At 54.6% G+C, this 14,687-nt stretch overlaps 2 protein-coding genes across 14 annotated transcripts in view; one reads left to right on the top strand and one right to left on the bottom strand.

Annotated features, from left to right (window-relative positions):
- Window positions 1-1,938: 1,938 nt before the first annotated feature.
- PRAM1 (PML-RARA regulated adaptor molecule 1) lies at window positions 1,939-9,044 on the top strand. The gene is made up of 10 exons (XM_041761383.1): window positions 1,939-2,000; window positions 2,105-2,162; window positions 3,884-5,090; window positions 5,170-5,236; window positions 5,310-5,386; window positions 7,866-7,920; window positions 8,042-8,150; window positions 8,301-8,463; window positions 8,552-8,585; window positions 8,678-9,044. Exons 1-10 carry the CDS (start codon window positions 1,939-1,941, stop codon window positions 8,718-8,720), a joined length of 1,875 nt encoding a protein of 624 aa, XP_041617317.1. The 3' UTR covers window positions 8,721-9,044.
- A 791-nt stretch (window positions 9,045-9,835) lies between these two features.
- The window catches only part of HNRNPM (heterogeneous nuclear ribonucleoprotein M), a 40,842-nt gene continuing 35,990 nt past the window's right edge, over window positions 9,836-14,687 (bottom strand). For 12 of the 13 annotated variants that reach the window (XM_041760510.1, XM_041760505.1, XM_041760509.1 and 9 more), the window contains 3 exons: window positions 12,530-13,332; window positions 11,885-11,936; window positions 9,836-10,259 (listed from right to left, as the gene is read on the bottom strand). In XM_041760510.1, the coding sequence (XP_041616444.1) occupies window positions 10,096-10,259; window positions 11,885-11,936; window positions 12,530-13,332 (1,019 nt within the window). In that variant the 3' untranslated portion in view covers window positions 9,836-10,095. Of the gene's footprint in view, window positions 10,348-11,884; window positions 11,937-12,529; window positions 13,333-14,687 lie in introns of all 13 variants that reach the window. The other variant, XM_041760507.1, reaches the window with a different exon arrangement.

The following is a 14,687-nucleotide window of genomic DNA, read 5'->3' on the forward strand; positions in this document are numbered from 1 at the left end:
GAGAGGGGAAGATCAGGCTCCTGGGCACACATCCCAGAACGCTGCCTCTGACCTGGCCTCCTGACTCCTCCGTGCACCCCTCAACCCCAGGATTGGCCGCTGCTACCGTATCTGTCCCCTGACCAAGACCAGGGCAGCCAGGTGCACACCCCAGGCTCTTGTGCAAGGATCAAATGCGCCAGCTCTGGTTCCCCACTGCCAACGCCCCGTGAGCTCGGAACCCCAGGATCCCTCCATAGGCCTCCCTCCACATGCTCGCCCCAGCGAACACCTCCCCTGCCTACACCCCAAGGCAGACCCTGGCCTGCCCTACTTTGGGCTTCTGGTTCCTCAGCTCCATTTGTGGAGCCTCCTGTCCAAGTTCATGGTGGCACTTTGCAGACCAGCCCCCAGCCCCCAGGAAAGCTCCAGACACAAAGGGGAGTGGGAGGGGTGGTGGAAACACCTCCTGGGGGCTGTGGGGGAACAGGGCTTGCGAGGGTGGGACCCGCCAAACTACAAGTTCCCGGCTGTAGTGTTTTCACATAGGGTGGCTAGCCCTGGAGCCTGGGAAGTCACTAGCTTGTCGCCAGCATCCAGTTCTTTAGCTTACCTTCATTGGGCACCCACTGTATGACCTTGGCCAATAATCACTTGTTTCATTAGTTCATTTCCCTCATTCACCAAACACTGGGGGGGTCAGTCAGCCTGTGACCTGCCTGTGCTGGCTGGTCCCAGAGACCCAGAGGACCCACTCCCACCATCCCTGGTCTCCCAGGACTCCTGTTCCAAAGGGGGGACCCTCATCTGGGAACGTGACCCAAGATCACTGCACCCTGCCAGTGCAGGGATGGGGTTGGGCAGGCACAAAGGCACTAGAATCCTCAAGCTGTACATCTTAGACACAAAAAGGCAGAGTCATTCCCAACTGTGTGGCCTGCAGTCTCCATGGGCAGGGAAGTAATGAACGGCTCCAGCTGGGAATGCAGGGTCCTCAGGACAGACCGGACCCTTCTGCACCCTCGCTACTGCTGGGAATCGCCTGGGACGTTTAGGAATCTGATGCTCCACCATGGATCTGAGGCAGATCCTGCACTTTAATTGGGGTCCCAGGGTGACTCATGGGCACATTAGAATCACCTTGAGTGTTAAGAAGTCCCTAGGCTCAGGCTAGCTGGCTCAGTTGGAGTGTGAGTCTTGATCTCGGGGTTGTGACTTCAAGCCCCAAGTTGGGTGTAAGGGTCACTTAAATAAAAGAAATCCCCAGGCTCAGGCCAGTTAAGTCAGGATCTCCAGGAGCTTCGTTCCATCTTTTTGCAAACTCCTAAAGCTATTTGCACATATACCTAAACTGGAGACTCAGGGCTCTGCACTCTCCTGAAGTCACTGACCTCCCACAGACCAAGCCCTGCACTTAGGGCTCACCTCACACCCCCCGCAGCACAAGTCTTGCCTGCTCCCTTCACCCCCTCTCCACTGCTCTGCCCGCTGTCCCCATTTCCCTCCTGGCCCTTAGGCACCCTCCCCTGCCCCGCAGAGAGTGAGGCCTAAGCTACTGCCCCCCACCCCACCACCACATCTGCCATCCCAGCTGGGCCCTCTGCCTGCCGTGGCTGTCCTCAACCCATGTGACATCTGCCCCTGTATGTAATAGGGAAGTCTTGCTCAGAGCTGAGAATCCAACAGTGGGGAAGTGTGGAAATGAGGCAGGCGGATGAGGCAACAAGGGCCAGCAGAAGGGCCTCACCCATCATGCTCCCCCAACTCCCGAGCCTCCTGGCCCAGAGCTGACCGTGCCCCTAACTCATAGAGCACTCCCCCGCCCAAGAAGGCCCTCAGGGCCTGGCACCAAGTCCTCCCTGGAGACCAGAAGCCAGCCAGCCCCCAGAACCACAGAGTCAAGAAACTGGTCACCGTGTTGGGCATGTGCTGACAGCCGATGCACAAAGCACAGAAACCATGGAGACCATAGCAGGCAGGACAGGAACTCAAGTGCCAGACAGGATCTGGGGACAGGCAAGGTCTGTCTCCGCCTCCTTTCCTTCCTCCTCTGCCCTCCCCACCCGGCCAGCATCCCCTACCCCCGTGGGGCCCGTGGAGCAGAAGCCACAGTCACTTCCTGAAGGCAGCGGCCCAGCTTGGGTCCCACTTGCCCTGTGGCCCATCACCCGCCTGCAGCCATGGTGAGTGAACCCTCAACTGTAGGTGAGCCCCCCACCCCACCGGGGAACAGCAAGGACATCACAAAGGCCCAGAGGTGGGAAGTAGCCAGGATGCACCACTGGGTCAGCCGGGGCCCAGGCTTCGACTTGAAAAAGGGGGAACAGGCAGACAGTCCAGACGACTCTCCTCCCAGGTCAGCATGAACAGTACCCTGGTCACAGGAGGCCAGGGTGAGCATGGGGGCAGCTTCCTGCGGGTCACAAAGTGGGCCATGTACTCGCTGCCCACCCCCCGCCCCAGCAGTTACCCAAGGCATGACCTGCTGACCCGGATTTCTCTGGTCCTCTGGGTTACCCGGGAATCCTTACCCCAACCCATCTGTTGGTGGACTTTCATAGGGGCATTTCCAGCCGTGGCTGGAATTGCTACCTTTACGCATTCTCTGGGTGGGGAAAGGAGGCACAGACAGGAGCAGTCTCCATAGTTCTGTCCTCCAACCCCGTCTCCTAGGCCCCAGCTGAAGCCAGGCTTGGGGGCCAGCAGCATGGCCACCTGTGGTCCAAGCAGGTTTGGCCTACTTGTGCACCCGCCTGTATCCGTGACAGAGCATGGGGGCCGGCAGATGGTACCTGGGACAGACGAGGTGTGCCACGGGTGGCGCACGTGCCTGACCATGCCGCTGCCCAGGCCGGCCTGCCACTGCTCAGGGGACTGTGAGCACCCTGACCATCCACAAAGGGTGTCTGGGACTGGGAGACAGACCCTGAGCCCACAGCTGCCTCCAAGTCTGCGTCTCTTTACGTTTTTCTGTGTGAGTCTGTGATGATCGGACTGGACGTGGCTGACTGACTGTACACCCATGTCCTGTGTATTTATGTCAGTAAATACCTGCACTGGGGGGACAGCAATGAGTGAGCCACGTCCTGACCTTCACAGGGGCAGAGAGAACAAAAACTAAAAAGGCACATTTGTGAAATAATGTAAAATAAACCATCTGATACACAGGGAGTGGAGAGTACTGGGAAGAGGAAATCAATTTTTTAAATAGGGGTGGTCTGGGAGGGAGGCCTCCCTAAAAAGAAAATACCAGCAGAGAACTGGAGGTGCAAGAGGCAAGAAGCAGGCCATAGGGAGAACTGCCTGGGACTAGGGGCAGGAGAAAGCGGAGCTGGGGTGGGAGAGAGTGGGGGAGGAGACCAGCCCAAGGTGACTGGGTACAGGAGGCTGTTCGGCGATCTAGGGCCTTCATGAGGTCTTTTAGCTTTTACCATGGGGAAATGAAGGAACGTTGCCAGATTTTGAGCAGAGGGGCTTCCTCTGGCTGCTGTGTGGGAGGGGTCTGGACAGAGATGGGGATGGGGGGGCGGGGCGGGGGGGGGGTACATGGGGGAGGAACCTGAGTTCCTCCAGCCAGCATGACCGTGGTACAGGCAGTGAGAAGTGGTTGGATTCCAGATGTATTTTGAAATCAGAAGAGAAGGCACTAGGGATACGGAGCATGAAAGCACACGGTTATCTCAAGGACACTTGGAAGGCACCACCAACCAGGGAGCAGCAGCCTATGGGGGAGCAGCAGGAGCCCGGGTCCTAATGGGGGTGAGGCTGGGGCATATGCAGTGCCTAAGTGGTGAGGTCAGGACTCCAGGGAGCCTGGAAACAAATGTGAGGGTCCTCAGCCAAGGGCAAAGGCTGGCAACGAGGAGCTAGGAGAACCCTGCCTGACTGGCTCTATGTCCCTTAGGGGAGCCATCAGGACTTCCGGAGCCTTCAAGCCAAGTTCCAGGCCTCTCAGCTCGAGACCAGCGAACTCCCCAAAAAACCCCCAAAGCCTGAGTTCAACAAACTCCTAAAGAAGTTTCCACCACCCGAGCTAAGCGAGCACCCCAAGAAGCCCCCACAGCCAGAGTTCCACGCAGTACCCAAGAAGCCCCCGCAGCCCCATTGCGCCGATCTCCCCAGAAAGCCCTACAAACCTGAGTCGACTGAGACCTCCAAAAAGTTCCCACAGTTCGAGACCCCTCAGAAAGCCCCACGGCCTGAGCCTAGCAGGCCCCCACTGGAGCCCAAGCCCAGTGCCTTCCCTAAGAAGCTCCAGCAGCTGGAGCCCAATGGGACCACCCCAGAGCCTTCACAGCCCAACTTTAATACCCTTCCCAAGAAGCCCCCTCAGCCCGACCTCAGCGTGCACCCTAGAAAGCCCCTGCAGTCTGAGGTCAGTGGCCTCCCTAAGAAATCCCTGCCACAGCCTGAGTTCAGTGAGGTCCCTCAGACGCCCCCCTGGAAGTCAGAGTCCAATGAGCACCAGCCCCACTGCTCAGAGCCCAGTACATTTCCCAGAAAGATCCCAGCCCCTCAGCTGAGTGACCTCCCCAAGAAGCTCCTGCACCCTGATTTTGGTGACCTCACCAGGAGGTCCTCAGAGCCTGAAGTCAGTGTGTTTCCCAAGCGGCCACGGCAGTCTGAATCCAAAGCACCCTCCAAGAAGCTCCTGCAGCCTGAGCTGGGGGCCCTCACCAGGGTGTCCTCAGAGCCCGAGTTTGGCCTCCTCCCCAGGAAGTTCCTGCAGCCTGAGTGCCAGCAGCCCCCTCGAAAGTTCTCACAGCCCGAGCCCAGTGCTCTGCCCAAGAAGCACCTGCACACGGAGTTCTTTGGTGATCTCCCTAAAAAGCCCCCACTCCCTGGCTCCGTCTCAGAGAGCTCGCTCCCGGCTGCTGTCGCGGGCTCCCGCCCCAGGCTCCCACTCAGCCCTGGCTCTGGAGCCAAGGAGCAGAGATCAGGAGCTCGCTCTCACAGTGGAGGCTCGAGGCTGGGCCTCCAGCCTGGCCACCCACCCCGGCGGAGGCCTCTGCCCCCAGTAAACAGCCTAGGGCCCCCCCCAGCCAAGCCCCCACTGCCCCCTGGCCCCAGGGATGTCCAGAGCTTCCGAAGAGCCGCAGCCGCAGCCACAGGTAGGTCACGGCAGCCTCCGCAGAAAGCTGGGAAGGTAAAGGCAGGGCCTGCCTCCCTCCCGCTCTCATCCTTCCACAGCTCTGAGGAGGACCCGTTCTTCTGCTGGGATCCACCTCCAGGCCCGACACACTCAAGACATCCTGCAGTGAGTGTGGGGAGTTAGTGGGTTCTGGCGCAGGTTTAAGGCTGAAAGGGGCCCTCATCTCAGGTTCCTACAGGGACCCGGACGAGGCCTATGAGCTGTATGACGACGTGGAGCCCACGGACAACTCCAGCCCCAGCCCCATGGGCAGAGGTTTGTTGGTGGTGGGGCTGAGCCCTGAGCCAGAGCATCCTGCCCAGGCACCCGGGGACCATTCATTGCAAGGGCACATTCTTCCATGCTGTTGCGGCAAATCTGAGGGACAGTCCGTCTCCCTGGCAGTGCCAGGGGAGAAAGTGGAGGGCAGGAAGGGCCTTTTAGAAAGGCCATGCCAGCTCCTGACACAACAGTAGAGGTAGGGCAGCCCAGAGGCCAACACCAGTGAACGTACTGTGGCCAGGGCAGGGGTGTGGCCCAGGGTGGTGGTGGCAGGCGGCATTATAGAGCAGTGGAAGAATCAGAAAGAGGATTTGGTGGCATGTGATGCAGGGGCAAGAGGGAGCAAGTGAGCTCATGACACGGATGAGGCCCAAGCCAAGCTTGACTTGGGTGCAGAGAGGAGGTATCCCTGAGTCGGGGACAAGGTGTCAGGTTCCATAGTAGACTTGTTGCATTGGAGGCGCTTGCTGGATGTCCAGGCAGGACTTGGGCCTCAACTGAGGCATGGGCTGTAGACAGAGACCCTGAGCCTGCAGTCCTAGACACTCTGTGCTCAGGTTCCTGAGGACCTTTCTTTCTCCCTTCTTCCGAGTCTCTGCTCCCGGAGAGCAGGATAATGGCAAAGCAGACCTGTCTCCAGCCCTGCTGTAGGTTAATGCTTTCACCAATTTTTTTTTTTGGGGGGGGGGAGTGACTTTCATGCAAGCCCTGTATGTGAACATCACTAAACACGTACAGCCGCCCCCCACCCCCAAGGCAACAGCATGCCCTTTTACAGAGGTGGAAGCCTGAACACCCCAGAAGCAACTTGCCCCAGTTCACACAGCCGGCAGACAGGAGCCCCGGCCCTGTGCTCTCAAGACTTCCCTGCCCTATCTTTGGAAGGGCTTCCTACAGGGCAACCTTTTAAGGGTGGTGCCTTTGGGATGCCCCTGCCACCCACCCCCCCAGCCCCAACACCAAGTCTGCTGCCTGTACTACTCTTTCCCAAGCCCCTTCTGCTTCTCCTGGGCTTTCCTCAGGGGCTGCTTACAAAACTTAGTAGAGCTTCCTGACAAGGCTCCTCCTGCTTCCGCTCTACTGAGGCTCTTGTGACTGGGGTCTGGGGGGCCAGTCTTGGAGAGGGACGTGGGGAAAGAGGCAGTTTGCTTCCAGCAGCCTTGAAGGTATGCCCCCCCCCACTCTTCCCCAATCCCCAAAGAGACCAAGAACATCCCGACTTCTGCTCACTGTCCCTGCCAGTGGAAAATCGTCTCCCCATTCCATGCCAGTCATTCTGCCAGACTCCAACAAAATACAGTTCTCAAATCTCTCCCTTCTTGAAATACTGTGTGGGTCCTCACTGGTAGTACACTGTCCCAAAGGCTACTTTGCACTCTTCTAGTCCAACCTCCCACTTTGCCCTACTTGGGAATGGTAGCAGCCCGACCCCAGAGGTTCCTTCCACAGCTGGGAGCTCTCCTGGAAGGGGCTGGGGCCAGCACACGTAGCTCTTTCCCAGATCTCAACAGGTCACCCTTAGAGCCTCCCTTACCTGTGTGCCTGATTAGGGTCACACTGCCAGAAATTTGGGCTGCAGGTGTGCCAGGTCTGTCCTGCGCCACAGTGCCCAGGGGCATGCTCTACCCCGTGGTGGGTTTATAGGGGTCCTGGGGTCCCTCTGGGAGAAGCGGGAGCAGTTGGAGGGAGTATCCTGGATGAGACTGGAGATGGCATCATCATCTGAGCACCAGGATGTGGCTGGAGTCTGGAGCAAAAAGCCAGAGGCTTCAGGTTCTGGATCCCTCACTCAACTGGTATTCATGAGGCTCTCATAAGCCAAACCCGGGGCCAGCAGGCTCCTACGTGGAATGCTGGCAGGTTGCCAGAAGTCCGCACTCACGAGACCCCTCACAATGGTCTCAGCAGCAGCCAGGCCAGTCCATGAACCCCACCCCATCAGCCCCTTCTCAGACACCCACTTCATTTGCTCTAGGAAATGCCTTTGCCTTATTTTTGACCTAAATCCTAGGACAATCCCCAGAAGCCAAGCTATTCTAAAAGACAGACATGAAATGGCCTCAAAAGCCTGCAAATAAATCCTGCCTTTATCATTTCCAGCCAGATGACCTTGGAGCAGGACTGCTTTACCACTCAGAGCCTTTATTTCCCTCATCAGCGAGCTGGGAATGACAGTATTGCCTATTATCCTAAGTAATAAGGTCGCTGTGAGGGTTAAGTGAGTTCCTGCAGTAAGCAGTTTCTGCTACACCTACCATGCAGCAGTTCAGAAAACAAAGGCAATGCACTAGAACTCACAACCCCCAAGAAAGGCCTCCGGGGAAGACGGACAGTTGGCAGGGTGGGGGTTGGGAGGGAATGGATGTCCTAAAAACTGACATAGGAAAGGCTCATTCAAGATCAAGTCACCAGTGTCAAGAGGGAGGCTGAGCCAACAGTCCCTGCCCTAACTCAGCGCTCTGACTGCTCCCAGATGAAGTGCCATTTACCCAGCAACCCCCCAGGCCACCACAAGATCCAGAACTCAGGTATGGGGCGGGGGGTCATCAGCCCGCCAAGGGCATGGAAGAGGGAGGGACTGAGCTCTGGGCATACAGGAAGGGGGCCCCTGGGAAGCACACCTTGTTCAGGAGTATCCCAATTCCTCAGGAAGGAGAAGGCCCCCCAGCCACAGCAGTTGCCACCCACAGACCTGAAGTCCCTGAAGCAGATCCGGAAGGCAGAGAAAGCCGAGAGGGAGTTCCGGAAAAAGTTCAAGGTGTGAACACCAGAATCCTCTAAACAAGAGCCCTGGGAGATCTGGGCACAGCCCCAGTTGACCAAGACCCCACATATTCCATCCTCAGAAAGAAGCTGGGGTTCCTGGGGGGACAGCACAAAACAAAAGCTCTAACATATCCCTCCCCAGTTTGAGGGGGAGATAGTGATTCAAACAAGGATGATGATCGATCCCAACGCCAAGACACGTCGTGGGGGTGGCAAGCACCTGGGGATCCGGCGTGGGGAGATCCTGGAGGTGATCGAGTTCACAAACAAGGATGAGATGCTGTGCCGGGACACCAAGGGCAAATGTAAGTCAGCCAGACCAGGAAATCTTCGGGCAATGGGCTACCACCGGGGGGGCTATGAGCTCACCTATCCTCCTGTTCTCTTTCACAGATGGCTACGTGCCCAGAACAGCTCTACTGCCCCTGTGAGTGTGGGCCCTGACTGGGGGTGGAGGGGAAGGTGGGGTGGTCAGGGGGACAAGGTGACCTTTACTGACCAAACTGTGCTCTCCGCTAGGGAAACGGAGGTGTATGATGATGTTGGCTTCTGCGGTATGTAGATGCTCTGGGTGGGCTGGAAGGGACCACAGTGCCTGGAAAGAGGTAACCCCCCCCACTCCACCATCCCATTTCCCTGGGGGCTGCTCATTAGCTGTGTATGGAGAGAGGAGTCACTCCAAGTCACCCTTCCTCGGCAGAACCTCTGGAGAGCCAACCATTCCCCCAGGGAAGAGAAGGCCCACAGGTGTGGGTCCCCAGGACAACCTGTCAGCCCAGCCACCCACTAAAGCAAGAGTTTTGGAGACCAGACTGGCAATCACAGAACCACCCAGGCTCATGCCTGACTACATACATGAACCACATAAAGCTCCTATTTAAAGCGATTTTTGCTTCTTGTCTTTTCTTTCCCTCCTGATTGACATAGTGGAGTCATGATCAGACACCTGGGGGTCTATGAGGTTGACCACATCCCTCCACTGTCTCAGCCCTCAGGGATAAACACCAGTAGCAGTGCGACAGGGAGAAGGTGGCAGAGGTAGGACACCACATCCAAACATGACAAGCAGTGGTTGCAGCTCCACACAGGCTTTATGAGACCACATACTGGGGAACAGGAGAGTTCTAACCCAGTTCTAAGAGAACCCAGGAATCACAGTCAGCCTAAACCACTACAGGACTAAATATGCTCAGAAACTTGCACCGTGCTTGGTCTGCTGTAGCAAAGAAAAGCTGCCATGGACTGTGTTTTGATCTTGGACGGACGTCCCAGCCTCCAGAACTGTGAGGAATAAATGTCTGAGTTTATAAGCCACCCAGCTTATAGTATTTTTGTTATAGCAGCCGAAATAAGACTGTAACAAAAGCCAAACAGGAAATAAGCCTGACACAATTTCTGTACCACAAAGAGCAACTGTACAGGAGGGAGAGAGAATGGCTCTCAGGACCAGTAATATCCAAGTGCTTTGTTACCAGCACTGGAGAATTCAAGTCCACTCAGGACTCAGTTTCCATGAGAGTTCTCCTCGAGTGGCCAGGGTCCATGTCCTTCACGCTCAGGAGGAATGGGAATGAGACCCCCCAGTGGTCACAGTTCTAAGGGTAGAAAGAAGACTGACTTTAGCTCCTCAAACTTCAGGGGGTGCCCCACAACACACACGCAAAAAAAGCAAGCATCTTTTCAGGAACTGGTATTTATTATCAAAGTCATATTCGATGTCAACAAGATGCCACAACTACAAAAAAAATTGCGCACATTGCAATCTCAATGCAAACAGTCAAATGGAACCCCGGTCATTAAAAAAGTAATTCAAATTACCCCAAAAAGCAACTGAATTTTTTAAACATCTTTATACATCCAGCCAACAAATTAAAATGGTTAACAAGAAAAAATACAAATTCAGAGGTCTGGTATCGATGTTTAAAAAAGGCAACTGCTTAAGCATTTCTATCGATTCGAACATCAATCTCTCGGCCACTCAGCTTCATCCCATTCATCATCCGGCAGGCTCTCTCAGCCACCTCTGGCGACTCAAACTTAACCACACCGCACCCCTTGGACTTCCCGTTCTCCATCTTGATGTCGGCATACAGCACGTGGCCTGGGCACAGGGAGGGAAGAAGAGACCACAACTCATCAGGCAAACCCAGAGCTCAGCCTCAGTCTGGGCTCCACTCAGTCCAGATCACCTGTTGGATTTCGGTGGACAGAGTCAAAAGGGAGAGCGGCCCTGGCACACAAATGCTCAGAACACAATAGCTGGAATCCAGCGACTATGGCCCTTGGCCATGTTGCCATTCTTCTGCCAATGGAACCACCATCTGACCCATGATAAGCCTTCATGGCAGCTTCAAATGCATACCCATACACTTGAGAAAGTTATAAAGGTGGCTGGGCTGTGTGAAGCCAACCTTATAGGTGCTTCATCTTCAAGACCCCATCATCAGAGTATTTACAAGGCCATCATGAAATAATGGGACATTCTGTATTGTCCACACATAGACTGCAACCTAATTTGAAAGTGGGGTTCACATATTCATTCAAGCACTGATTAAGAATCCAGGTATGTGTCAAGCACCATGAAACAAGTCTGTAAGGGGAAGAGTTAAGGACATGACCATGTAGCCCTATGTTAGATGGCCCTCGTTTCTAGAGCCATTAACTCAGCCCAAGGGAAGGTCAACATCTAGAGGGATTCTGGGGACAGTTCCAAAATACTTAAGCTCACCAGAAGGCAAGCTCCCACTACAACAGTTTAAAATAAAGCACTTTTGGAGAATGGCACTTGCAACTCCGGGGTCAGAGACAGGAGAGAGATGAAAAAGGATGGACTAAGTTACAAAGGGACTAGTGAGTTTCTCGTTAGCAGATGGGCACCTCCAGGCATCTGAGGCAGGAGAGCAGCCTGATCCAACATGACTTTTCAGAATACCTGCTACAAACTAAAGAATGGAGAGAGGGCAAGAAGGCACGTATGGCTCAACAGCTGCCCTAAGAGAAGAACCAGGAGAAGCAGCAAAGTGGTGCAATCTGAGCTATCAGTGAAACAGGAAATGAAAAAACACTGAGGAGGCCTTGACCCAGCAAGCCACCTGGACTTGTGGCTTAGGCCTGGGGCTCCCACTTCACATGGTTTAAAGAACAGAGGTGGTGGGAGTGAGGAGCAGGGATTCACCCGGGGACAACTTCACTTCCTTTTGGCCACAAAGTGAGCCTTTCAGAATGGTGGCCTGGTGTGGCCAGAAAACCAAAACCAGAGCCCCTCACCTCATTCACAGACAAGCTCACCCCTGGGAACTTCTGGGTGAATGCTCTTTGAGGCATGAACCAACAGTACAGTGGTAGAAAGCAACCTCCTCTCAGATGTTTTTATTTTACTCAGCTTTGTCACGGAGAAACCATGTGACCTTGGGAACATGACTTTGCCTGACTCATCTGCAAAATGGGGACATTGCCTCCTTTCAAAAACCATAAAAGGAGAAAGATAAGGTTGAAATGAGAACACACATAGGAAGTGTCTGACACATAAGAGGAAACTCAACAACCGGCTTGAATATTTGCACAGGCAGAAAAATGGCAAGTCCCACTGGTCCTTGAGTCACGGCAAGTGGCTGTGAAGACCAGGATGGGAGCTTCGCTGCACCCCTCAAATGCATCACTAACAAGCTAAGACTTCTGAAGCCACAACACATGGAAGCACCTAGAAAGCCTTTCTCAAACACTTACCACATTCGTTGAATTTGTCTTTTAGCATCTTCCATGTAAAATCAAATGGGAGCTAAAGGGAAAAGGAAAAACTGATGAGTGATACAACCAAACCCTAATATCCTAATGCATAAACACCAGGGTCTCTCAGGGAAACTTTCAGGAAACAGGTGATCAGCAGAGAACAAAATACGCCTGTCTGGAATGAGGCTCGAAACCAGCACACCAAGCGTACTCCCTTGTGGCATTATCTCTCTTCAAGAGGACAGTCGCCTATGGTTTGAGGCCCCAAAACCACTCCAACAGTAGCTGAAGGTGGTTAACTTGGTATAAAGATGATGCAGATACAGCCCTTTGTCACTCTGTCATGCCCAGGTGTAGTGGCTCTTCATGCCAAGGGAGTCCAGAAGCTCGGATTGTTCCTGAGCTCACTCACTGTTGGTTCCACCTAGCAGTCCGGTAACACATGGGCTCCTGATGCACAATTCATACACTCTCACAGTCCTTCCTTATCCTACTAGCACCAAATTTGGGGGACAGTAGCAAGGTGGCCTTTTGTATTGCTACCCTTCCTGCTGAAGGCACCGACTCTGACTTCAACCTGTCCCCTCACCCTTCCTCTCTTTGTGCCTACCATCACCATCAAGTTGCTGAAGAGCCACTTACATTTCTCACAAATATCTGGCAGGCCTTCCTGGCCACCCCAGGAGCATGGCCTCCAGCTCCGCCAAAGGAACCTGCGAAGCTTCCTCCAAAGTTGCCACGCTCCATCTCGATGGCGCGGTCAAAGCTGGCACCGCCACCGCCACCCATGGCCAGGCCCATACGCTCAATGCCAGCGCCTAGGGCTGGACCCATGGCAGGACCCATGCGCTCCAGGCTGTTGGCGCCCATGCGCTCCAGGCCCATGCGCTCGAGACTGTTGGCGCCCATTCGCTCCAGGCCCATTCGCTCCAGGTTGTTGGCGCCCATGCGCTCCAGGCCGGTGGCCATGCGATCCATCACAGGGCCCATGCGCTCCAGGCCAGCCCCCATGCCTGCGGGCACCATGCGCTCCATGCTCAGGCCCATGCGCTCGATGGCAGGGCCCATACGCTCTACACCAGAGCCCATGCGCTCAATGGTCTGGCCCACGCGGTCAATGGGCGCGGCCATGCGCTCAAGGCCAAAGCCCATGCCGGCACCCATGCGCTCCACGCCAGAGCCGATGCGCTCCATGGTCTGGCCCATGCGCTCGATGCTGGAGGCCATGTGGTCGAGGCCCAGTGGGCCCATGCGCTCGATGCCAGAGCCCATGCGCTCAACTGAGCCCATGCGGTCCATGACCAGGCCCATGCGCTCAATCTCGGAGCCCACACGATCCATGCCATGGCCCAGGCCTGCGCCCATGCGCTCCATGCCGGCACCCCCAATGCGGTCAATGCCAGGGCCCATCCTCTCGATCCCAGGGACACTGCCTCCACCTCCACCTGGAACAGGGACACAAAACAGAGGCAGGTATCAGGGACTTGCACACTTGTGTGCACACCATGCCAGGAGGGTGACCTGGGTGCAGAGGCTTACACTTCACAAGCTCAACCACAGTTCAGGAATTAAGTCCCACAACAATTTACCATTAGACATCCCTCAAATGTCAAGGCTTAACTGTTGTTAAGGCAGGGTAGTGAGGACATTGTTCTTCCTATTTCTATGCCACAGCTTACATTTCCATAGTAAAATTTTAAAAAGGGAGAAATTCTGCCCTGGAGGACTTGTGTCAACAACGTTCTCCACCATTACTTCGGAAGCCCTAGTACTTCTAACTAGCTTTGTGAGCCATGGTTGTCAATTCCCAAGAACTGTGAGGTCTCCCCACCAAATGACACTGAGAAATGCTCTCAATCAAAGCTCAGAAACCCCACCCTGAGTTGGTCAGTCTGTAAAATGGATTACATGGATTGTATGTGACAATTCAAATCACTCACAACCTTTACCCTCTCCCAGCTTGTCCCTCTCAGATGCCCTGCTGATGGCCAGTCTGGCTGCATTTCCTTAGCACCTCCAGGCATAAAGAAGCTAGTATACAGCCATGTAAACAAGAGTAGATAAAACAAACACCAATATAGACCCTCTATGTCTAGATAGACAGGCACTTCCAGGGAGCCTTACTCTGTGAAGAAAACCACCAAATAACTTGTGTATAACTCTGCTGGCTTTAGAGGAAAAGAAGTCAATGGCATTGCAGAGTAGATTCTAGAAGAGGTCTAAGATCAGTTCTCGATGCCATGGTTTAGCTGGACACATGCTTTCGTGTCAGCAATGCAGTGACCCAGTTTTGCTGGTAACTCTGTAGAAGATGGGGCTGGCTCCACCTCCAAGGCCACTGCCCACCACTTTTCCACATTCAGAGCCTCTAAGGGTCCCTTCTCACTGAAGCTTCGCCATCACCACTGCCACCTGCCTCTAAAAAAGGTCAGCTGAGTCGACAGCCAGCCCATTAGTGACCCAAGCAGCCCAGTCCAAGATGTAATTCAAGAAAAGGAAACTCAGAAGTTTCTGTGAGTCTCTGGCTGACATCACATGTCATTGCACTTCTCCATTTCCTCAGCTGAATAACAGCACACCAAGTGGCAAAATACAAAAAATTTAAGATTAGTCTCTTTTGGGACACCTGGGTGGCTCAGCGGTTGAGTGTCTGTCTGCCTTTGGATCAGAGTGTGATCCCGGGTTCAGGGATCGAGTCCACATCAGGCTCCCTGCGAGGAACCTGCTTTTCTCTCTACCTATGTCTCTGCCTCTCTCTCAGGAATAAATAAATAAATCTTTTATAAAGGGGGGGGATATT

The sequence above is a fragment of the Vulpes lagopus genome, chromosome 7, assembly GCF_018345385.1.
Source record: "Vulpes lagopus strain Blue_001 chromosome 7, ASM1834538v1, whole genome shotgun sequence".
NCBI classification, from domain to species: Eukaryota; Metazoa; Chordata; class Mammalia; order Carnivora; family Canidae; genus Vulpes; species Vulpes lagopus.